General features: G+C 43.1%; 2 protein-coding genes across 2 annotated transcripts in view; both read right to left on the bottom strand.

The window, feature by feature from the left end:
* The window catches only part of unc13bb (unc-13 homolog Bb (C. elegans)), a gene marked incomplete at its 3' end in the record, with an annotated part of 61,908 nt that overhangs the window by 18,807 nt on the left and 17,151 nt on the right, over window positions 1-25,950 (bottom strand). The window contains exons 6-13 of the mRNA XM_079234667.1: window positions 25,044-25,117; window positions 24,687-24,744; window positions 22,825-23,053; window positions 9,690-9,983; window positions 9,480-9,570; window positions 1,762-1,808; window positions 1,429-1,507; window positions 557-631 (exon numbers count right to left, since the gene is read on the bottom strand). Of these exons, the coding sequence (XP_079090793.1) occupies window positions 557-631; window positions 1,429-1,507; window positions 1,762-1,808; window positions 9,480-9,570; window positions 9,690-9,983; window positions 22,825-23,053; window positions 24,687-24,744; window positions 25,044-25,117 (947 nt within the window). The remainder of the gene's footprint in view (window positions 1-556; window positions 632-1,428; window positions 1,508-1,761; window positions 1,809-9,479; window positions 9,571-9,689; window positions 9,984-22,824; window positions 23,054-24,686; window positions 24,745-25,043; window positions 25,118-25,950) is intronic.
* Window positions 2,635-5,087, bottom strand: LOC306751781 (uncharacterized protein; the record flags this gene model as incomplete). The annotated part of the gene is made up of 2 exons (XM_079235419.1): window positions 2,635-2,684; window positions 2,861-5,087. 2 exons carry the CDS (start codon window positions 5,085-5,087, stop codon window positions 2,635-2,637), a joined length of 2,277 nt encoding a protein of 758 aa, XP_079091545.1.

The following is a 25,950-nucleotide window of genomic DNA, read 5'->3' on the forward strand; positions in this document are numbered from 1 at the left end:
CTGTATGTGCCAGTTCATTATCTCTATTGTAAAGCATGAGATCATCGTAATACTCCTTGTTAGCGTGTCTGCATGCTCCCCGACATTCGCATCAGTCATCTCGGATCCTGCAAAGGGGCTTTTGTACAGTCCTGTCTCTGTCGTTAATTATCAAAACATGCTGTCGATTTGCAGTCTAATAATACTTGTAATCTCTTGAATGCACACATCAGAAGCATTAAAATGCTGCATGAACTTCTCTGGATGTTTTACTTTCCTCACGAGGGCCCTGATGATGCAGGATGAGGATCACCAAAACTATCACTTTAGTCAGTCAGTCTGTAGAACTTCATCTTTACTTTCCTCTTGGTTCGTTTGTAAAAAGTCAGTGTGACCAGGAACCGGACCAGAACTAAAGTGCAACAATGTCGCATTTTTTCCCTTTTGTCCGGACCAAATGAACCCAACTACAGGTGTGTTAGCACCCTTAAATGCATTGAATTAGAACATAAGAAATCTGAATCGTACAATGTATTTATTTCTTGGTGGATTTGAAGGTGTAAGGTGTTATACTCACCAGCTCCCCATCCTTGATTGATGACCGTGCGGCCATGGTAGATGCGATCCCCGCCTTCCTGGCTTGGACGAGAGACTGAACAACACGTGACATTTTTTGGCAGAGTTAGTGTGTATCAAATGCATATTCAGCCCACAACCAAGCAAAGCTCAAAATATGACTATAACAATGAAGGCCAGTATGGTTGAACGGGTGGCTCGAGGTGGTTGTAAGGGTGGTGAGTGGGGTTATTATTTTGTCCCAATGATGTCATTCTTACCAGATGATCAGAAAACCCACGTGAGTAGTATTAGTTTCAAGAAACTAGTGAAGAGGAGACTACTAAAAAAGTATACTATCAAACAATACCAAAACCCATCAGCCACACATTTTCATGGGAGTGTTAATACAAACCAAAAGGCGGGGGAATGATTTGTTGATAACATATTGCAATGATAATATCAAGTAGGAAGAAAAAGCTGCCCGGGACCAGGATGCATGCAAATGCTTTCATTTTGTATTAAACAATAGGTTTGTGATCAAAGAGATCAACATGCTGTCGACAAACGTGTTCGAGGGAACTAGTGTTTTATTTGTCCTACTTGATATTTTGAGTTTCAGTTGCAAAGGGAGTGGCAACTGGGTTCTATTAACTTACCATAGCCTGACCAAGGAGAGTGAATGCATTCAAGAGAGTTGTGGGGAATAGTTTTGGGTTTAAGAAAGGAGGGAGAGAGAAATTAGCAGGCTGATTTCATATTTGTCTCCAAAAATGAGAACTGCGACTTCTGTGGCGGTCTCACAAATAGAAACACGTGCACTCAGCAAAGCAAGAACAAAAAACAAACAAGGTGACATGTGACGTACGCTATTAATAACAAAGGAATACTGACCACGTCGCTGACCAATGCGATGGGCTTCTTTTTACGCAGGTCTGGCATGCTGTCAATCCCATACAGACCAGATCCGCCACTAGGCACCAACACAGATAGTATAAAAGTGAATAAAAAGTTCCCACACACACACACACACACACACACACACACACACACACACACACACACACACTGCACTGCACTGCACTGCAGGACATTTCCAGTGTCATCACGATAGTCAAATGGTTATAGTCACAATAGTGTCAACAAGCTAATTTAGTGCTACATATTACATTTTTACAAAAATGATACCTACAATTGTGATATAATATTGTATGTGTATATACTTACCCTGGTTTGACCCAGGCTTGTCTGGGATTGGGTTCTTCATCTCGGACCTACAAGATTTCAAATGTGGGAGTTTAGGCTGATGACTTAAAAAGGCGTTCACATTATATTGCACAGTTTCATGAGAGGAGTGAAGTTGGAATAATGGAAAGTTGGATTTGGTTGAGTTTGACGTTCTTGGTGTTTCAGAACATGCAATGTTAAATAAATAAAAAAAAGTAAAAAGTGATGATGCCTTTATAACTGTTGCTGAACTCTGTAATTGTAAAATATATTGTGTAAAATGCAATGGTGGACCAACATTATGGAGGCACAATACCACAGAAGCTGTTCTAAAATCGGTTTGCCCACAGACTGCTTTAACAGACACCCCAGATAATTTAGAAGAAATCACTTGAAAGGATTTAGCAAAACCACCAACATTACGACTGGGGGGTTTCACAAGTACATACTGTAAGTTATTTTACTTTTCCTTCAAATTCATCTGTCGCTGTATATCTTTTTCTCAGATAACAGAAGTTGAAAGTGGAGATCCCTTTGGGGTTAACACTCAAAGTAAAAGTTTCTGATATCGTTTGAAAAACTTCTGGGGAAGCAGCGGCGCTAACGCTAGCACCAGAAACAGAACTTGTGCAACATGAATGAAACAATAATAAACTATTTATTATACAGAAAGACTGAAGTGATGGGACAAACATCCTTTCCAGAGTAGCGGGATGAAGTTCTAAATCAACCCTATGATTTCCTGCATCATTTGCATGTTGTATATTATGCTTTGGAGTGCACACAAGCTCCCCTTGACAAAGACAAGCAATGGAAAATAAATAAATAAAATTATCCCACAACGACCAAAATGAACAGGAAAACAACTGTAGCTTAAATAGCTAATGTTATATGAGTAACCTGATTATCTTCTTTCCCACAATCTGCAAAGAAAAAAAAAGTGCGAGTGTTTATAACTGATACATGTATTATGATACATACATTTAATATTAATGGTATATACGTAAAGTTCACCGGATCATTACATGCTTTAAGACTTATGTTTTTGCTGTTATTACTGGGCTTGTCAGCAATTTGTATTGAATAGTATAGAAAATACCTGAGATAAACTCGTCTTGCAATTGGGATCCCTGAGACCCTTGAGAGCCATGGGACCCTTGAGAGTTATGGGACCCTTGAGAGTTATGGGACCCCTGGGACCCCTGAGCAGATTTGGATAGTCTATGACGGGTTTGTCGCTTTTCCCTCAGAATGCGCTGGAAATTAGCCATACGCTCTCTGTGACTGGCATCCGTAGACTTTTCTTCTTTTTCCTCGTCAAGAACGTGGTTTTCCCGAATTGGACTTAACATCACTTCATCTGCACTGAGCCCTGAGCCCAGCGGACTCCCGTCCTGCCTTGCTGGACAACTGTCTGGTGTTAAGTCAAGGGTGGACAGTTCCCCGTCTGTTGGACATTCTCCTTTGTCCTGGGAAATCTCTCCAGAGGGACATTTAGTCGGGGTGCAGGGAGAGTCGATTGCTTCATGAGGGGATGCTTGAAGGGAGCATGACTTGTCCTCATGCGTCTCATCACAATCCACGTAGACTGAAGCATCACTCTGCTCTTTTGGAGTGCCAAATTGAGTGGGATTCTCTGTCAGACTGACGTCTCCCTCTGTATAATCTGTACTGCTCTGCTCCTCCTTGGGCTCACTGGATTCCCTGGCAGGGGATGGAGGTGCTTCATGTCCACCATCATCTTTAACATCTTCAGGGTGGGATCCTTCCAACTTTTTCAAAGCCCCTTTCATAGCTGACCTAAAAGTGAGTACAGCCTTGCCAAAGGTTGTTACGTCAAAACCTACATTGGGGGTCTTGGCTGCGCTATCAGATTCCATCTCAGAAGACTCTGACAAAGATTCTCCAGCTTTATCCCTAGACATGCTGTGATCGGTCCATTCTCTGTCCAAACTGTCAGCAGACCCCAGATCAAGAGTGTCACCGGAAGATGGCCAGTCATCGCACAGTGAATGCGGCTCCAGGTAACCATCATCAAAGTCTGTCAACAGCACAGTGGAGCAACTCAGACTCCTGGAGGGCTCACTACCCAGTTCGTATGCACAAGCATCCATGGTGTGGTAACCAGAACTACGCGAGTACGGGCAGTTTGCTGAACAGTCGCACTCCAGGTTTTCTTCCTCAGTTGGTAGTCTGGGGGGCCTCCAGTCCGTCGTACTGGAAGAACTCGAAGGAGAGTTGTAATGGTGTCCGAACAGCAATGTGAGATGCTCAGAGCTGTTGTGTGAAGAATGACCCGGTGTGCTGCTTTGAGTCTCCTCTGTGTCGAGCTTTTCTCCGCTGCTCGTGAAACAGCAGATGTCCTCCTCACTCCAACGTCCTTCCCCACTTGTACTGAGCTGCATATCAACAGAAGGCCACCTTTCATATTCTGTGTCACCAGAGAGTAGGCTTGCTCCCTGACAATTCGAACTGCGGCACGATGACAAAGAGCTGGTGCTTTGGTAGTCATTGCCGCGATGAAGCTCAAAGTAGCAGGTGTTGGGTTTCGTAGGGCCGAGCATGCACATGTTTGAACTCTGCTTTGAGTTCTCTTGGTTGGTTTGCTGGTCTGATTGGACCCTGCCTCTGTCAACGTGCCACTGTTTAGGTGATCTGTGAGATGGCATGCTTCCTGAATCTTTTCCACAATCGTTGCGATCCAACAGTGGACTGGTGTCTCTCCCTTGAAGAGATGTGATGGCGTTCTGTCTACCCAGGCTTCCTCGCCTGATGCGTGATGTTTTAGGAACAGGACTAGGATGAGGTGCAGCCAAAGCCCCAGAGTACAGCTCACCCATTTCACTGAGCACGGCATCGACACAACAAGATACTTCGTCCACCGAGCCTCGGACAGACGTTAGATACTGCCTCAGGTCAGAAATTTCCTCCTGGATCTTATTGATGCCTTTCAGCTCTTTAAGAATATGTTCCACAATGTTACTAGAGCCTTCCTCTGCCTCCTCATCCTCCCTCTCCTTTTTCTCTTCTATGTTTCTGATCTTTTCAATAAGCCTGGGTAGAGTATCCTCCACAACCCCAATGCCATCCTGGCAAGCCGAACTGCTGTGGTCAGCTTTGGTGCAGATAGTTTCCACTGATGACAGGTCATGATGAGAGTTGTCCTCTTGTCCCTGCAGGCACTTCTGCAGCTTTCTGCGCAGGCTTTGCCCCACTTTGGGGCTCTGGGATTTCTTCTCCTGTAGGTCTCGCCTCTTGGGCGACACTGGGAGTAGCTCCGTTTTTTGGGGTTCATCGTGCCCACTGAGCTGTCCTATGGGGAGCATCCCTGAGAGGTGGCACCCTTTGTCAACTGTCTCCGCACATGGACAGATCACTATCTCAGTGACTCCTCCTTAGGGTGGCGTATATCATAGCATACACTGATATTTTAAACTTCAAACGACTGAGTGCCTGTACTGAAAAAAAGCAAACAGTTATTTTGTTGAAAAAGCAGTGGAAACTGATCTATGCCTGTTGTATGTTACTATTTAAATCTCATTTGGCTGGTTCTGCTAGAACTAGGTAGCAAATAATGCTACATTGGCTAAATAATGACAATAAATGTATTTATATATTTGAGTTCACATTGAGATTGTCCACTACTAAGTACAGTATAGAAGTAGGATAGATAATGTATATAACCGCCCTTCTCTCAGTCAGAGTAGCAACACCATGCAGCTGCTTACATCTCTGTAATTAGGATGCTCAGGATAGGCAGCTTGGTAATTAGATGATAGGTCAATTCTTTCCTCTAAGGCCATGTCATTCTTTCACACCCATACCAGCTGCCTGGCTTGACACTGTAGCTCTTAACCATTGCCTACAGTGTAAACACTAAAGGGATTATTGAACACCCCAAGAATGCAATTTATATTAATCTGATGGCACTATACAAATGGTATGAATGTGCATCAATTTGAATTCATGCACGTGAAACACACAATATTCTGAACTTTAGCAATTATATGGATATGTCTTCCATGCTCCTTCCATTTAATCATAACAAGTCGATTTGCTCAATTCTATTAAATCGTCCGAAAAAAAGCCACAACAGTAGAGAGAGAGTAGTCTACAGAGTCACACAGTCACAGTCTTGTCCTGTTTTCAGAAGTTGTTTCATCACATGAACAAAGCTACAATTTTTACTGCCTGGATTTTAAATATAAAAAGTTAATTGGTAATCTCTTTTTTTTGTTTCTTTGGATGCTTTATCTCCGTTACAAAAAATGGGGCTAAAGCCATAGCGAGGTCTCAAATGTTCTGACATGCAGGCTTAAACAACAGCCTGACACACACACACACACACACACACACACACACACACACACACACACACACACACACACACACACACACACACACACACACACACACGATATTAACTGCCTCATTCTATGGATTATGAAGGATGCATAGTCATTTCTAGATATGTTTCTCCTCTGTTGAAATTAACAAACTCACTACCAATATTCTGTACATTTTATTTACAACATACAAGTCATAATTGTTTACGTTTTGGCAGGTGGCTTTCCCTATTCCATGAAGTATATCGTTTCAGAGGGTGTATGCTAACTACATTAACCCACCCTGTACTGGAGGTCTCCAATAAGCACTTGAGCCTGATGAGGGTTTGGCCATTTCCTATTGCTACTGAGATTGAAAACAAGCTGATGAGCGTATGAGCTAACTGGAAGCAGACAATTTGAGATTAAAGATACGTGCTATTGTTCTTTCACTTCTGATTAACAAATATGAACGGAAATATCTGGGCTGCTTAACACATTACCTACCAAAAACAATAACAACATTTAGCTTCCCTTCTGAGGGTTTCTGGCTCTTTTTACAGACAGCCATGATCTGCTATGGGAGCACACGGACAGTCAGTGATTAATTAGTCCGCTGTCCAGGATAAAGAAACATAGAAAGGGTGTTGGGTTCAGGCTCATTTTCTCAGGACAGTCGTAGCAATAGTACGCAGCAGTCTTTTTCTCTTCTCCTTACTAAATAGTCTGAGGCAGAAGAAAGCTTTTCTTTTGAGTTTTTTTTTTTCAGCAAAGTATTTGGTATGAAAATGTTGATCACCTAACCACCAAACCAAATTGAAATTCAGTTGTACTAAGCCTAAGCACTAAGACACATACTATATTTTCTATGTACATCAGCCAAACTCTCAGTATAACATGCAGTTTCTGTTTAATCAAAGTCTACACAAACTTGACGCAAAGTGATTAAAAGGATGAAAAATAGAAGCCTTACCTTATTTGGAAACAAATGATAATCAAGAACAACCTGTAGATGTTATCCTGCAACAGCAGGGTCGCCCAGCAGATCAGTAATAGCCCATGTTTATCTTCGAAATGTATCCTCGAGCATACTATTAAAAAACGGGTGCTTTGCCTCAATAACACCAGATCTTCTCTAATTGACAGAGATGCACTCGTTTCTGCCACTGGAACGGCAAGTGTGACAGTAGCAGACCGCGATCATACAGCAGTTCACTCTCGGTTAAGTAGGCATCCCTACTCCCCCTCCCAGCTCCCACCCTCTGCATTCTCTCTCAGCTCTCTCTCCTTCTGTCCTCTGGCAATGAATTCCAGCACAAAGCTGATCTGAGGCTGTGAGACTGCCAGCTCTCAGTCACATTTACTCCTTTTCTGTGTTTTCACATCTGCCAGCTGCTGATATTTGGGATTATTCTGTTTTCTATTCATAAAAAAGTGAAAACAACACTTAAACAATATATCAGTACCACTGACTTACCTGCAATTACTGATTTCCTTGCTTACTTGTACCTTTGTTAATGGAAAATTGTTAAGAGGAAGGTATTTCTATTTAAAGATTGCAGTACGTGTAAGTGCCTTAAACTTGCATTCTCTCTAATGGCCATCAGGGACTCAATGTATTTATTGCCTCAGTAAACATTGTAAACATTAGTTCATGGTCTCAAAATGCTGTACCTGAGGCTTCAAAACGGAAAATAAGGGTACTTAAAATGATACTGGAAATGGATTTGGGAGCCGGTTTTACTTCCTGCTCTATATTTGCCCGTGTGCAAACATTTACTCATTCTATTCTCTGGATTTAAACACACATGCAAGGTTGATTTACAGTGTCTCATTATGCAGGTGACTGTTCATTACAGTCATTCCCATTCACCCTTTAATAAATGCACTTAGACAGCTTCCACTTTGCTTTCTAGTTATTCTCATGTCTTCGATCAGCCATCACTTACAGTCCATGTTCGTCTCAACTAGCCAGTGCAAACCAATCATTATAATGGAGCCAATCGATGTTCTATATACTTCTTTACTGCTGTGCCATAAAAAGCCTAATCAAGGGGATGAACTCTAGTTAGAGCTGAGAGATTCCCATGTTTTCATTATGACCACCAGCGAAAGATTACCGATAAGATGCAGGACTAGATTTACCATCAGTTAACATGCGCTGGATACAAATTCTCCAGATTGTTATTGGTTTAACATGAGGCTACGGGGTATCTGATTCTGACACCAAAAGCCAAACATGACTTGATGGAGATCAAAACAATGGGATATCACTTCCTATGTGTATTAAGTGTATTTTTCAGAGAAAGGACGGGTTTCAAATAGGTTCAAAGTATCATCTATCACTGATGGGAGTTGATACCTTTGACTGAAAATGACACAACACACACAAAAATGACAGGATTAGTGGATAAACAGCTCAGACAAGGGAATTGCCACATCTCAGCTCTTGCGGTACACCCTTCCCTCTCATTAGATTGTGAGAAGGTGGGTAATACAGGACCATAGTTTTTTCATTCATCAAGCATTTCCCTAAAACAAACTCACTGTTTTCATAAATTCTGATAGAATACTCAGTGACCGCCACTGAGTCACCATTCACTGTAGAACATGAGTATTTGGCCATTCTAATAAGGCAAATTATATTATAGGCCCCGGAAGCAGTGAATGATGGACCCAAGTCAACAGCCTCACAATCATAGTGACATATGAAGAGGAGATTAAATCAATCAATGAAAAGTGAGACAGAGAGGGAGATGAGGCAGACACCGAGAATCAAAAATAAATTACAAATGCAATATCACAGAAAAACTGTGCAGTATCCGAGGGCTGTACCCAAATATTTGACTATTTGGTTTGTTAAACTGGTGTTCGGTTTTACATTTTTGTATTAATAATAATAATTTACTCCTCGGAATTAGTTACTTATTATTCAGGAACAGATATAAATAGGGACAGCCCTACAAAATCATAGAGCGAGCTGATGACAAGTCTTCTGCAATTAGAATTGGGTGGGTGAAACTAAATGAAATACACTCATCTTTAACTTGATTGTTTGTGGGGCGCATCTGATGAAGGGACTGAATCCCAAGTAGCTCTACTGTTTCTGCCAAGAGGCTCTGTGTACTCTACAGTTCCCAAAAATGTTTATGTCACCATATTCAAAAATATTTATATTACTAATATTATCCTTAAACATTGTATGCATCGTCTTAAACAACCAACAAGGTAAAACTCAACCGTATGTCAATTTGTATGTCTGAATCTTCATTTTGTGTGTGTGTGTGTGTGTGTGTGTGTGTTGTATGGAAAATAAAAGGGGCAAGAACATCAGACTTCAGTTGGTGATGAGCGATCAGATATTAGTGGAGGAACTGAAATGAAACGGCCTACCTCCCGGAGCTGAACCCTGACTTTATTGATGGCCTTCAACCAACAAACTCTGGATGGCGAAAATGGTAAAGGCGGCCCTTCATCATGGAACCTGGGTTAGATGGATTAAGAATAAGGGTCGCAGAAAGAGATTGAGACAATCTCTCAGTTCCCATGCATCTTTGTCATAGTACATATATAACGGAGTTGAATTCTGAGCACATATTGTACCGTAGGAGTTTAGAGGAGCTTCGTTCTGCTGGAATGTCCTTTCTCAGGTCCCGTCCGACTTCAGGAGACAGCCCGTGTTTCTCCTGCTCACCGACAGTAGAGTACCCATTGGTGGGAGGATGCCCATTGGTGCGTGGTTGCCCATTGGTGGAGGGATGGAAGCTGGTACTGTGGTAGGCGTGGAAGGACTCCTCCAGTTCAGACCCACCAGTGCTCTCCTGACCAGTCTCACTCAGCTGGGAGCTGGTCTGGCTCAGGTTTCCTGATGACCCAAACCGACTACTTTCCACTGGACTACAAAGGTGAGACAGAAGTGAGGAAAATATTCAATGTCAGATTTTTCTAAACAAAACACGGATGAAAGACAAATTCTAAATATTTTTATATTTTTTACTTTAGCCAAGGGCAGATAAGTGGTGATGGTTACATAAAAAACTAATTCTAAGTATTTTATTTTAGAATTAGTTTCAATCCTCTAGAATACTAAAACAATGAACACAATAATTAGGCTTTTAGTTTTTTAGGCTGTAATAAGTACCTCCCATCTACAGGCAATCTGCACACCCTGCTTCAGGCACTCTGCATATGCTTTTCCTACATTGAAGTTGCGTTTCCAAATAGAAATGGCACATAAGAGTATGTTCCATTTTATGTTGTTTGGTATAAAATCCCCAGTTCTTGCTCGTCATTAATAAAAAGAGCATATTTCTGCACACACACAACTGCATATTTTATTGTCAATGTCCACAAGAGGAAACACATACACACGGTGTATGATGTAAGTAAGCTCATGGAGACGAGGGGTTGAAGAGTAGATGGATGTGGACAGTAAAATATGCAGTTGATCTGTGTTTCAAATTCTACCTTTTATATAGTGTCATTTCATGACTGCTTACATTTTTTAGTGGCAGAAAGCAGATTAGCTGAGTATGTTAAAAGGCAACTGTAAAATATTTGTGACCACATACAAGTAAACAACACAAATCAGAATTCCGTGCGCAAACAAAATTTACAATATTTATAATGTTTCAGGCATTCGTACTTATACTTGGGTCTGTAAATATGTCTCTGAACAAACTAAAAAGGGAAGGAAATGTGCCAAATATCTGCGGATACATTTGCATTCACTGAGGATATTACTAAAGGATCAGTAAGTGCAGACCTTTGGAGGGCTACAACCAAAATGAACGCCATTGAGTATAAAAGTTCAGGCGAACAAATAAATCAAAGGAGTAGCACAAGAAATGACCTCTCTTAAATAAACTAATGAATTATAAATAATACATTCACTTGTGAATTGTCCATTAATATACAAATATGTACATTTTGTTTTGGAATTCTGTTTTGAAATTACATGTAAAACGATGTAGATGCAACACACAAAAAACAAAGAAGACACACACACACGCACACACTGTTCTAAAGATTGTCCACAACACACACAGATATACATACACTCAAGCTAAATATTAAATGAATCTAGTGAGGATGGATTGCAGATCTGAACAGGGAATACATTTTTTCCAAAATTTAAATGCATCATAAATGGTGAGGGGGAATGCCATTTATTATGCTTCTACTAGCCTTTTTGCATTCAATAGATCCTTCTTGGACTGGTTGTCCAGCTGCACTCCTGAGGTAGGACCTGCAGAGGGGTATGTTTCTACAAGCCCTTCCTTCTCCTTTGGGGTCAGGGATGCTGAAGGATCTACTTCAGGAGCGGAGAAGCAAATCTGGGGGTTTGCTATATCATCAGTGGGACCTACCGATTCAGATTTTTGGGCATCGGATGTTGCAACCTTTTGTACAGTATGTGTTTGACCATTTGTTGGCTTGTTGTTAGTTTTAGGTTGAGATGTTACAACTGACACAGCTTGTGGCTTTGGTGGCTCTGTCTGCCAAGGAAAACTTATTTTTGTCCCAAATAAGGAAGTGCTGGGTGGCTCTTGTTTTCCGGGAACAGGTTTTTCCTCTTGAAATAGGCCTCCAGAAAGGGTTTTCAATCCTGAAAACAGACCACTCACTCCTTCCGTTTGAGGCATTGCGGGAGCACCTGATGACATTGTTGGTGAAAATAGGGATCCAAGAGATTTTCCTGCATCACTCTGTGTCGATATAAAACCAAACAGAGACTTAGCTTGAGGTGGCTCTGCAATGTTGGGTAACTGATTAACTGGAGACGCTTTATTAGTATTTGCTTCCTTGGCATCAGGTGGAACTGATGTGTCACTTTCTTTACCCTCACAGTCTCCTTTAATGACCATGGGCTTCTCATGTATCATCTCTGCTTCATCAGCAGGTGTCTCTTTTTCAGTATTTTCTACTTGATGAGTGAGGTCACATATAGTGCTTCTTGAAGCATTTGTCACAGCAGAAGTTTTGAGACTAACTGCCTCAGGTGCCACAGTACTACAACTTGTTAGGCTGCCACATTTTAATTGATCATTATCTGGTAAGGTTGAGTCTCCTATTTTATCTGTGGTGGTCTCAGTGCCACATGGTGCCCCTTTTGGTGGCACACTTTCATTCTTAATCTGTGACTGTGGTGTAGTGCCGGGCATTAGTTTGGGCTCAGCTGGCATTTGTTCAGATGGCTTAGGTGGTTGTCCCATCCCCCCAAATAAAGATCCACCTATGCCCCCAAGTATTGATGCTCCAGTCTGTGATCCAGCAGTCTGAGCAGTGACTCCTCCAAACATTCCTCCAAGTAAAGAACCACCAGGCTGTGCTGTTGCCGCAGATCCTCCAAACATCCCACCCAGTAACGATCCACCAGTCTGGAGACCTGCAGACTTGGCAGGGGATCCTCCTCCAAACATTCCACCTAATAATGACCCTCCAGTGCTGGGGGCGGTGGTTTGTGTACTAGACTGAGGACCAGGCGCCTTGAAAAAACCTCCCAATAATGATCCCCCAGTCTGAGGAGCTGCTGTCTCGGTGTTGGACCCTCCAAAAATACCTCCTAATAGTGATGCTCCACTCTGACCAGTAGCAGCTTGGGGTGCAATTCCTCCCAGTCCAAAAAGTGAGTTATTCTGCTGTTGCTGGGGACCTTCAGTGGGAGCAACTGTTGGTTTGAACAGGGATGACATAAAGCCTGTAACTGCATCTGCTGCTGAGTCACCAACAGATTTTTCAGTCTCTGGAGGCTTTTGTTGTCCCTGTAGTACTGCACTTTTATCTTGACTTGACTGGCCACTCAGAAGCTCTGGTCCTGCAAGTTGTTTTGCTTGAGTGCAGATTTCAGATTCTTTAGACTGAATATCAATAGCCAAGGTAGTTGGCTTGTCAGCATCTTGGCAATGATCAGTTTTGGCGGAGTTTGCTTCAGGACACTGCTCTGTACTGTCAGGTCGCTGAAGAGTTTGTGCCTGCTCTTTACTTTTGCTAGCTGTATCAATTACAGAAATTTCAGGAGCAGCTAGAGCTGGAGTAGTATTACCGTCATCAATGGGTTTTGGTAGAACAGTTGCATCTGAAGTAGTGTCAATAAGAGCTGTAATTATAGTTTTCTTGTCATCATTGAATTTGGGTGTGCCTGCTGTAGTGGGTGTTGCAGGTTGAACAGATTCTCCAAGCATAGAGGGCACACTTTTATCAGGTATGTCATGAGGAGCTGAAGCTCCTGGTAAAATGCCACCCAGAAGAGATGTACCAGTCTGCGCTGTAGCTGTTTGAGAAGATGATCCTCCCAAAATACCTCCCAATATAGAGCTACTTATTGAGGGTGCTGAAGTTTGGTTCTCCGCTCTTCCAAACAATCCACCAAAGGACCCACTAGTCTGAGGTGCTGTTGTCGAAGCTGCTGATCCTCCAAAAATCCCACCCAAAATAGACCCTGCAGTCTGAGATCCAGCAACCTGGGGAGCAGATCCACCAAATAAGCCTCCAAGTAAGGATGCCCCTGCCTGAGGGCCTGCTGTCGGTGGAGCAGATACTCCAAGCTTAGTGGGACCAACTTGAGGGGCAGCCTGAGGAGCAGACCCTCCAAATAAACCACCTAATAACGACCCCCCTGTTTGAGAAGCTGGTGTTTGGGGTGAAGAGCCTCCAAACACTGCCCCTAATAAAGAATTCCCAGGTTGCGAAGAGGACTGAGTGGCAGAACCTCCGAACAGAGAGAACAGACCTTTGGCTGGTGGATCATTGGGACCTGATGATACAGACTCAGACCCTTTTGGTGAAGGACCTGTCTGGCTAGCACTAGGTTCCGTGCTGGGGCCAGAAAATAATGAAAACAAACCTTTTCCTGAACTGTCTGAAATGAATGCTGTATGTGAGGATGGAGACTGTGGGACAGAAGCTGGTGGTTCTTTAGCAGGAGCAGGGTCTTGGGGTGCACCTTCTGTGCCCGTTTTACTTTGCATCGTGGCACATTCAGAATTTGACTCCATAGATACAATAGCAGTGCCTTTAATTTTGGCATCCTGTGTAATATCTACAGCAGTCCCACTGGATAAGCTAGCATTCACTTCACTTGATATTTCACTGGCAGCTGCTGCCACTGTGACATGGCTACTGGAAACAGATGACATTTGGGAAGAACCTTGTGTCACCGATAGTGACTCTTTAGTATCAGTAACAACAGCAGATGAGGAATTAGGTGTTTGTTGTGGAGGTGACACATCATTACGTACAGAGAGTATACACTTTGCAGGTTCTTTGGGTGCTGCAGTTACTGGGGATATAGATATATTTGCACTTCCTGGTGTTTGAGAAGTACTGGGGCCACTAAACATAGAAAATAAAGCTTTTCTTGAACTTTCACTCGAGGTAGACAAGCCACCAAATATTCCCCCAAGAACCGAAGGGGCTGGCTGCCCTTGTGATGGTGGCTGTGCTTGTGGTTGAGATTGTGTCTGAGGTTCCGCTTGTAGGTGAGTTTGTGACTGGGGTACTCTTTGTTGAGTTACCGATGTTGGTGGTTGAGGTTGTGGGGGACTGGGATCACTAAACATTGACAACAGTCCCTTCATAGGGCTTTCAGTTGAACCTGATGACCCAGGCAGAATTCCCCCGAGAAGAGATCCTGTTTGGGCTTGCTGTTGACCACCAAACATTGAAAGGAACCCAGTATTTGGGGGATCTCTTGGAGGAACAGTTCCCTCTTGTGGTACTTCCGCAGCAGACTTGGTTTGAGGGGGAGGGGGAGGAAGAGTTGATCCTCCAAACATAGATAATAAACTTTTACCGAGGGATTCCTGTTGAGGAGGTTGTGGAGCTGCACTTGGTGGATGTGCTTGAGGTAAGGGCCCAGTTTTAGGTGCAGCCTGTGTAGGCCCACTAAATATTGATAATATACTTTTACCAAGTGATTCTTCTTGTGGCGCTGTTGCTGATGCAGGTGATTGAGGTGTGGGACCTGATTGGGCAGCTGCTGTTGATCCAGCAAGCATGTCTCCAATTGAAAATCCAAACAATCCACCGGATGGTTTAGTTCCTCCTTCTTGTTTTGGCTGTTCTGTAGGTGGCATAGTTTCTGATCGGGTTGTAGCATGGCTTGTAGAAGAACTGGTGGGAAATGGTTGGGATAGACTTTTGTTTGGAGGTTGGCTCTGCACGGACCGAGAGGTACTACTTTGATCCATTGTTCGTTGTCTCTGTATACCCTTGGGTCTAGATGCTGATGTTAGCGAGCCCTCTGTAACACTAGGCTTCATTTGCTGTTTCTGTGGTGGAGAGGGCTCAGTGCTAAACAGACTGCTAATTGATCCAAAGAGATTTGACACTCCTGTAGCCTCATTGTTTGTAGGAACACTTCCTGGTAAGGAAGCAGTACTGCCAGTTTTGCTCTGTTCATTGGAAGATGTCTGAGATAACTTCTGTGAATCTGGCATAGGTTCTTCTATTCCCACTGCAGATTTCAGAAAGTTCATGAAGCCTGGCTGTTGTTCAGATGGTTTATCGACCGGCTTACCAGCTGTAAGTTGTCCAGGTTTAATAAGAGGTTCTTTTGATCCTGAAAGCATTGTGACATTGGGCTGTGTTTGTGGGGTTGCTTGTTGTGCCAAGGTAGTCTGACGAGAAAGTCTAGGTTTCTGTGAAGCTGTATGCGATTGAATTGATGGCTGAGCCACCTGAGCAGTTGTTTGTACAGTGGGTAACATTCTTCTCTGTGTGGTAGCTGGCGCCTGCATTTGTTGTTTCACAATTAAATCTGGCTGAGTCACATCAGCAGGAGACTCCTCTTTGATTATCTTTGATTTGAGACTTTGGAAACCCGATGTAAGAATATTCTTCGAATTTTTGTCAGGAGCTTTTTCACACGAGGATATGCGAGTTTTGTTGAACTCCACCTGTGATGTTTTGCCAACAAAAGAAGATATGAGGGAAGAAATCTTTTTGACTTGACGATTAGGTTGTTCCTCCCCTGGAAACACTCTGTCCCTCCATTCCTTCTCTGATACATCATCAACATGCTTCACTGTAACCCCAGTGGATGAACGTCGCCGTTGGCAAGGGTGGTAACAGTGAGGTACCTGCTCATTGGAATTTGCAGTTGGAGTAGAGTTCAGGGAAACAGCAACCTTTTGAGCAAGAAATGTCTTCATTTCCTGGTTGTTCCAATAAGGGCCGATGTGGTCTTTATTATGACAGGAAAGGTCAATAACATCTGTGCATTGGTCTTCATAGATGTAATTGTGCTGTCTTGGATCCATCCTGACTTTGTTTAATCTGTAAGACGTGAAATCTACACCTCGTTGCTCTTGCGACTGAACAGAATTTTCAAACATTTGAGAGAACTGCTCGAGATTTAAATTCATGATCTGATTTCCTTTTCTATAGGCTGCAGACAAATCTAAGGGTGCATTAAGAAGTTGAGAATGACTGTGCTCTTGACTAGGTAGCCAAAGAAGCTCATCCTCATTGTAAAGTGGAATTTTAAAGCCACATACTAAAACCATTTCACTGTGTAACCAAGCATTGGGAAAACCATTTACTTTCTGTTCATTTCCCCAAGACTCACCTTCAGGGGCACATGCATACACAAATTCACCTGCTGCATCTGTAAGCAAGGCATAAATAAACTCATGATCTGTGTAAACAAAGTAGCCACAGTCACCATCTTCTGCTGGCCACCACATTCCTTGCTCCAAAAGTGCAAGCCACTGCTGATACCATTCGGTGTCGTCGAGATACAGGGAGTCTTCTGTCTCAGTTTTGGGGGGAAAGTTTGAATCTATTGGTTTATTCAAATTAAACTGACTATGAGTATGGACATTTTGTAGGCCTGCATTGTCCATTCCATATGACCAGTTAGCTGAAAAAGATAAGCTTGGTGCAGTCTCCTCGTAATAGCCTTCGTGATATGAAATCCCATTCAAGCTGTACGTACTGCCGTCATTAAACGAGTGCCATTTCCCAAACTTTGCATTACTTTGTTTATTAGTTAAGTTCAATGCTCCCTCCTCATTAGATAAATATTCTCGGTTTCCCAAGTCTTCGTGGCTGTTCCATAATTTCTTCCTAGGATATTGATCATCATTGTGTCTCTCGAACTGATACGGTTGAGTTTCCTCTCGGCAAATGACACCTTGCCATGGTGTGGAGGAGTTAAATGGCTGATATGTATTTGAGGAGCTGCAGGGAAGCACAGATGCTGGTAATGACACACCTTCACAGTTCTGTCTATACACTTGATCCTCTCCTTGGAATTGATAATTCAGTGACTCGTTCTGAAACTGCTGCAAGAGCGCACTTTCACGGATCCACTGGTTTTCATCATAAGAGGGACTTGATCCATAAGGGGACAACTGACCTTGGGAAAGATCATGCCCTGTTGATCCATACAAAGAAGAAGTGCTTCCACACATGTTTGGCTGCATGGTCATTACTGAGGAAGATGTATGGCTTTGCAAAAGGGAATGGATATTTCCTGTACTATACGCCATTGGGTGAAGTGATTGAAGTGAGCCAGAATAATATAACTGAGATAAATTACCTGTGCTAATTGAGAAGTATGGTGCCTGACTCTGAGAAGATCTTGCAAAAGTAGCAGATGTTCTTAAGTCTAGACTCTCAGTATCAATTGAGACAGGTGCATTGAAGAAAGCATGTCTACTCTGCCCTGGATTGAGATCTCGAACAACTCTTTGAGAGCTGTCCCTTCTAAAGTCTGAGGAAGCACTACAGTTTAATATGCCTGACTGCAACTCTGTGAACTTATTTGAGGGTGTCTCTTGTTCCGTAATCTGACCTGGTGTTTCTACCTGTTTATGAGTACAAGGGTCCTCAGAAACATTTTTGCTAAACAGTCCAGATAAAAACCCTTGTTGGGCAGGTCGTGGAATCCTCTTCTCTTTCTCAGCATGTTCATGGGAGGATCGTTGTGTTACGTTAGTGTGTAACTGTGTTTGCAGTGGGGTATTTACTGTAACTGCATAATTATTGGCATTCTGATGTGGTAATTGTCCTGTCATTGTCTGGCAGGTTGTGTGGACATTTTCAGATGATTTTGTTAACTTGTTAAATAATCCTGAGAGCATTCCAGATTGATTTGCTGTCTCCACCTGTGTTGCAGTTGTCTGGCTGCTTGGCACTTTGGTTTGTTGTTGTGTCTCATGGATGATTTCGGGCTGTTGCAGTTGAGCTACATTTTCTGAGGAGGATTTAAATAGTCCAGAAAGTAGACCACTGGCTTGAGTAGATTTCTGTGTCGAGTTATTTTGTGGTTGATTTTGGTTGGAAATTGGGATATGTCTTGCTCTTGGTTGCTCATAGCTGGATCTACTTGGCATAATTCCGTGCTGTTGATCTGATGGCTGCTGCTGTGCATTTATGCTGTCTGCTGAAGCAAATTTAAAAAGACCAGATAAAAGACCACTTTGTTGAGATGGTGTTTGCTGGAGTGGAACCGTTTGTTGTCGAATAAAGCCTGGTTTACTTGTCCCCTGTTGGACAACTTGCTGACCTGATGCTATATTCCTGAGATGAGGGCCTAGGTTTGGACCTTGAGTATTCTGTTGGCTGAAACCCTGTTGATTGTGTTGAGCACTGCTTTGTTGGTGCTGAACTGTTTGGCTGTTTGAAACATTCTCAGAGGATGCAAATTTAAGCAAGCCAGACAACAACCCCTTTTTCCGAGACTGCGTTTGCTGAGTTTCATCTGAGGTCTGCTGCTGACGAGAGTCATTTACAGTGATGCTCTCCTGCTTTACAGCTGCAGAAGGCTGTACATTTTGTGGTATATTTTCTGTGGATGAAAACTTCAATAGCCCCGAGACAAGGCCCCCCATCTGTGGTAAAGAATAACTTGGTTGTGGGGGAGGTTGATTGGGAAACTGTGAGGAATTACTGCTCCTGGGTGGTTGATTGTCATGGGAAGCCTGCTGTGGCAAATTGCCAGATAGGTCACTAGTAGAGCCAAATTTAAGAAATCCAGATAGAAGTCCTTGTTTAGGTTGATTAGAGCCCATGTGAGAAACGTCATCAGCAGAGTTCCCTTTGAAAAAACCTGTCAAAAAATTTGATTCAGGCTGACTGGGAGTGTGATGCTGCATTCCATGGGGGTCTGCTATTGGTTTCTGATTTGATGGGTTGTTTCCATGTGAGCCAGATGACACTTCGCTGTTCTGACATTGCTGATTACTACTAACATTCTGGTTTGAACCAGAGGGAGCAGAGGTAGGATTAAATAGGCTAGAAAACCATCCTTTTTCAGTATTTTCATGGGGCACGCCAGGATTTGGTGTAAATGTGGTGGTTGTTGTTGAAGTTGAATCCTGATATGATTGCACAGGATTCTGTGAGTTTGTGGAGGGACTAACATCTTCGTTGGATGCAAACTTTAGAAAACCAGAGAGCATTCCTCCCTCTGATTTGGGACGCTGCTGAGTGGAGACATTTTCAGAAGAGAGAAAAGGCATTTTAAGCTTACTTAATGATGGTTCCTCCACTGGTTTCTCTAGTCGGGGATCCTCTGTGACTCTAAACACTGGATAAACTGCCACAGGTGGAACTCCCTGATGTGGAATGGGGACAGCAGATGTGATCAATGAACTGAAGGACTTCTTGAAAGGGCTAAATAATCCAGTGTTTGTTGATTGCGTTTGGCCAGTCGGCCTGGCTGGAGGAGGCACATTCTCTTTTTCGTAAATCATCGGATTTTGTCTGCCATACACTTTTTCATCTTGTTTTTGCTCCGAATATTTGTCTTGCGAGGAACTTCTTAGTTTTTCTGATTTTCTATTTCCTTCTTCTGTCACTGACTGTTTACCTTGTCGAACACATTTCTCATCCCATTGTGTATGGCCTTGAGAATGTGTAGACGCTGGTGCCTGTTCAGCTGAGTTCTCATTATCCCCTGCTGAAAAAAGCTTTAAAGGATTCAATTTCCCCAAGACTGAGTTTCCTGGAGCATTTTGAGGTCTTGTTACACACTTCTGTTGTTCTTTTGTACTTGGTTGAGTCTCGCTCCTTGTTGGAGTTTCTGTTTCTTGACCTTGCTTCTCAGCTTTATGTGGTGGCTGAGTAGTCAAAGAACTGAATGATTTGTTGTGACAACTTTCTACTGGAGATACAACAGCTACAGGAGCTGAGCCATTTGATTTTGGAATAAACGAAAAAAGTTTTGTTAGGCCAGATTGTTTGGAAGGTTGTGCAGATGGTGCTTGTGGAGACGGGACAGGCTGTTTGGATCCACCTCCAACTGTGAGAGTGTCAGTGAGAGAACTAAATAATGAGCTCATGGCAGTTTTTACTCCAGAAATACCTTGATCAGAAGGTGTGTGTGATTGGTTCTCTTCTTTAGGATCTTTTGATGAAGCATTTTGGTCCTCTCCAAAAGAATCGGTTCTATAGCTACCCTGAGATGATAGCCTCGATTTGCTCGATTTAGGAAGGGAACCATACCTGCTAATTTCCTCCTCTTTTTCTGCAAGGTATTCAGAAACTGTTTCAACTAGACACTGAAGCTCATCCATTGGGTCTACATATTCATCACTTGGTTCCTCTACAGGAGAGAGCATTGCCTCTGGAGCCCATCCTCCAAGTTTAGCTTTTCCACACTTCTTCTCTCGAGGGCCCTGAGAATTTTCAATGTGACAGGAGTAAGAATACCTGTCTTTGTAATGCCTTGCGCTATCTGGGTGAAAGTCTTCCGCTATAAAGGCAAAGTCATCAATGTCCTCCTCTGCTCCAATTGGGTAGTGCAGATCCTCAGAGTTCTCCAAATCAAAATCAAACCTCGCCCTAATTCTAGCATCTTGCTCTTTTTTGTATGCCACATAATTCTCCAAAGTGTTGTCTAGCTCATTTTTCGCCCACATCCTTGTCTTGTAGAGAAGCGCATTCTGGTGTGGCCTCAGGCATGGTGTAATACGCTCCTCTTCTTCCTGCATCTCAACTACCTGCCGCATAAACAGCTCCCCTCTCTTCTCACGGAGCAGTGCAAGGTCAGAAGGAAAAGCCTCTTCCCTCATTTTGTCTGCCTCCGTACTGAGCAATCCCCTCGGGTCCATTATCTTTTTCTTTCGCCGCCGATCAATAGTGTCATAGGACTCAGGGTAGGTGGGGGGAATAAATCCACTGTGTTGTGAATTCAGACGGATAGAGGCAGGAGATGGCTCGGGGTAGGGTCTCCCCATTCGAAGGATAACGTTGTCTTCCCGTTCATCCAGGAAGTCACTCAGCTGGGGCTTGCCATGCCCTTTGTATTTGTTTTCCCAATCTTCGACCCCCATGCCAGAATCTACAGGTATAATTCTGACCCTTCCTTTCTGGTTTAATGATCTAGTTTTGGTTAAATAATGGATTTAACAAAGAGGTGGGAAAGGATACAGGGAAAGAAAAAGAGGAAGCAAACACACAAGAAAAAATGCAAACAAAAGTTAAGCAGAATGATAAATGAAGCAGAACGATAAATTAAATTCAAGCCGAGAAACTCTTGATGCAAATGTATAGACACAATTTATCTTAGTCATTAATGTTGCAATAATATTACAACGTTCTTAACATAGACTGCAGGCTAAATATGTAGCAGTTTTTGTTAATCTTGTTTTATCTCATTTCATCAGAAAGCAAAGCTAGACTGAAAAGTTGGAGAAGAAGAAAAAGAAAAAGAACTTGCTTGAAAAATACTGTATTACACATTTTACTGTGCTTGGGTAAAATGATGAATACAACTGTATGTGTATGCAAGTGCGTGAGTGTTTGCATCTGCCTCTGTACATTTAGATCTTTTTAAATCCCTACAGCAACAGTCATGCTTATCAGCACTTCAACACTCAGCCTGACAGCGGTCATGAGAATTACATGCTACAGTAATTAACCACCATATGGCGCACACTGAATGAGTTTTTAAATCACCAAAGAAATGTGCGTGTGTGTCACTGACCCACTCCCTCCATGTGTGACGGAGGGATAACCTCAGAAATATGGCCAAACCAAGTCTGAAGCCTTTCAAACTACCAAACTTCAACCAACACAACAGAAGAACCTCAAGACAAAAAGAAACACCAACAATGAGCTTTCCCTGGCTGTAATCCCCTTTTTGGTTGTTTTTTTTCCTGATGTAGAATTATCCGGATCAACTTCCTATCAGTCCACACAGGCAGATTTGCAGCAGTCTCACTGGTACACAACCCATGGAAGCACAAAAGCAGATTCCCTGCACTGAGACCACTTGATCTATTGGCCAAAATTGGCCTCAAAACAGCTGCGTAGTGGTAATATTATAACAACAACAATGTATTATTATTTCTACAGCAATGGTGTCACTGCCTCTATATTTAAATAGAACATATTTTTTTCATTAAAACAATCTAAATGCCTTGCGACGTGCAAGTGAGTGGACAAATACAATAATGAATGAATGCACTCCAGCACCCAGACTGGAAACTGGGTGTGACAAAATGTGCTTCCCCTCGAGCAGAACAGATCCCTCCTGGTGGACTGAAGCAGCTGAATGAACCATCTACAACTAGCTAACAGAAAGAAAAGAAAACTATAACGCTCCAGTGGGATTCTTAGTCATGCAAACTATCGGAGATGCATACAATGACTTCTCCTGCCACTGTGAATCTAAGAAGTTTGTTGTCCGTGATGTGTATATCTTATAGAGCGAGACGTTTAATGACTGTGTGAACTTTTTCCTGGCTGTTTGCTTTCGCAGTTTCGATATTGCGACTCCGTCTACCTGGTTCCCCTCTGGTCCCTGTAGTCCAGGTCGAAGCTGTGGACCGAGTCTGTGCAGGAGTCCGGCTGGTGCTGCTGCTGCTGCTGCTGCTGCCGAGGCCCCATGGGATACTGGTGCACGGAGGAGTTGGGCTGAGCCGTTGTGTGGTACCGCGGAGGCAGACTGTTACTCGTCTCGCTGCGGTAGTCGCTATCCCGGTCGTCCACAGCACTGTCCTGGTCATCCAGAGCTGCAAGCAGGGGGACAGGGTGCGCTCAGTACACGCGGGTCTTTCTTGACACATTTAAATCATCGTTGCTAATCTTTAACCCGCGTTGAAGCTGAGGACGCGTCACACTTAAAATCTGGCAACATAACAAAACCGCGAGGAGCCGACGGAATAAACACAAATGCAGGTTCATGGGGAGGTGGAGAGGGCATTGCTGGTGGTGCACCTTTACAGCCCCATTACACGTGCACACGCTCCTGCTTAATGGAGGCCATCGAGCTGCTGTTAATCTGCGTCTGTTGCTGCACTATCAATGCATAGAAAAACGCAGAATTCACCGATACGGCTTCGGTTCTGTATCATTTGATACTCGCTTGTTTTTCGACTCGAAATAGTGAGGTCAAAATGATGACGTCACAATGCAGTTCAAACACCGTCACCGTCCAGGTGCTGGAGGAGCGTGTGTAAAAATGTGTTTTAACATGACTTAAGAAAAGGCAACTTTGTGCTGCAGTACAGATGGGACACTTGACAGTGTGCATATTGTGACATTACACACGTGTCGCTCATAAAGGTGGACACCGCCTTTTGAACGTGACCTGAGAAATACTTCTTTCAGGGCCCAGTTTGCTGCGTGCCGGAGGAGACAGCGAAGTTTATAGCGATAAAGTGAGGGGGCCAAGCAGGAACCGATTGTGTTGATATCTCTTGGGAGGACAAAAAAAAATGTCAAGCTGACACACAGCATGAATACAGTTTAGCAAAGACTGCTACCTATCAGTTTGGTGATGCAACTGCAACTTGCACCCCCTAATTAATATTTGATAAGGGCTCCTGTTGTTAAACAGACTTTTAGAAATATTTCTACAGGTATTTTGCTAATTATATTTTAATATTATTGATCTCAGTGTCTCCATTGGATTCAAGCTAATTCTTTCTAAAAACATGCAAGGAGCACAATTTCAAAGTTGTCCTGACTTTGATTTATCTAGGCCGCGCGCTAAACTAATCATTTATGGATGCAGTATATTTGGGTAATGATAATTATATGACATCGGCACAGAGCGTAAAGAGGAAAACGTTGAAAGCAGGGATTGGAAGTAAAAAAAAAAAAAAAAGTTAAAAAGGCCACAGGGGATTCAGGGGGAATCACTGAGGAAAATCAAGTGTTACTGGAGAAATAATGAAAAACAAAATGCTCGGAAGCCTTAACGATGACATGTTATTGGGGAATACGGTGACAGTGGGACATGCAGAGGGCACTGAGGATTGGCCAGGGGGGGTTGGGGTGGGGAGAATCAAAGTTTTGTTTTACATACTCAGTGGGTCAGCCCATCCGAAATAGTTGCCTGGTGGAAGTGCAGACGTTACAAAAGTGAGAGGTACAGTCAAGAGGATGCAGGGGTTGTGAAAACAAAGAAAAGACTCCCCTGTGTTGTGATAGTGGGAGGATGGGAGGATGTTATGTTTGTTAAAGAAAAAGAAAAATCCACTATCTCTACTGCCTCATTGTCAACTCTGAGTAAGAGTGCTGAACTGTCACAACATCAGGCAGCCCAACAGGGTTTATGTAAGAGAGAGGAAATAATATCAGAGAATGGCGGGTAGTCGGCTCCATCTAGAGGCCGAGGGGAGAACGGGCGGGCACACTCACAGCACTGGGAGGCCGCAAACGGCAGCGGGCGACTCTGATCGTCATCCTGAAGAGGGTACTACAGAGGAGACAAACGGCAGGCATCAAAGTCACCGTGTTGCTGTTGCTGAGCACAGTAGCACAGCGTCATCACCGTTTACAACAACAACGATGAGGATAAATGCAGCAGTTCGGTGACATTCGGTGCAAGAAGTAGTTGCAGACAGGAACACACAAGGGCGCTCCTTTTTAAAACAGAAGATAACTGGTGGACTTTGTCTGCTTAATTTAACTGTGAAATGATAAAACACTGAAACCCGCAAGACATGCACTGTGTGTTCATCGGTAGTAAAACTTTGTTATATGATTAAACGTCACCTCATCGTGGATTCTCATGGTATTGATGCGTTCCAGCTTGCCCGTCCAGTACTGCGCCTCGTCATCTGGGATGTCTGGTAACGAAATATGTACAACACAGCAGATGAACATAGATGTAAACCTGAGAAGTTAGGGTCCTGCTCCCTCGGATTTAGAGCAAAAAAAATAAGATTTTTGAGGAAATAAAGAAAATCCAACTGCAGGACGGGAGTGTTGTTTTTCTTCCTAATGGTCTCCCTCTAAGCCCAGCCTCTCCAGCCACACTGTTGTGTTCTCGGGCCTCCGCACTAAAGCCAACAGGTTCCCTCTACAAACAAACGCTCTAAATACTCTCCGACAAACCCAGTCATTATCAGCGCTGTCATCTCATTCAGAGATATCCTTTATCCAGTAAGGAAAGCTTTCAAAACGACAGGAAATTGTGCCTTTCGGTTTGATGATGTCATGGACAGCGCTTCCAGGACAACCAGGGCAGTCGCTAGAGGAGGCCGGATCGTGCCACTCAGATGCAGCCAATTAAACAAATCAGCCTTTTCTGTGGGAGCAGCAACCCCACTGGAAAGAATGCTCTGCACAGCATATAGCATTTATAAAAACATAATCTCCTTAGTTATGGACTGCATTCAATTATACATCAACCAGGACTGATGTTTTTACAAAAGTCCTGGTTGAACAGTGGAATTGTGCTTTGAGTTTTTCAGTCCTTTTTTGGATATGAGCTTCATGCTTTTGGAATTGTGTGCATGGTTCTCCCCATCTTTTTCTCTTTTTCTCTCAATGAACTTTGTGACATTTATTCAAATGGGAAAACCTTGAGATTGCCACTTTAACTGACTTGTTAGTTCATTTTAAAAGTTGTGTCGGGCAAAACTTAGAATCCCATATGAATAAATACAACAACAACAAC

Source organism: Taurulus bubalis (assembly GCF_910589615.1).
Source record: "Taurulus bubalis genome assembly, chromosome: 19".
NCBI classification, from domain to species: Eukaryota; Metazoa; Chordata; class Actinopteri; order Perciformes; family Cottidae; genus Taurulus; species Taurulus bubalis.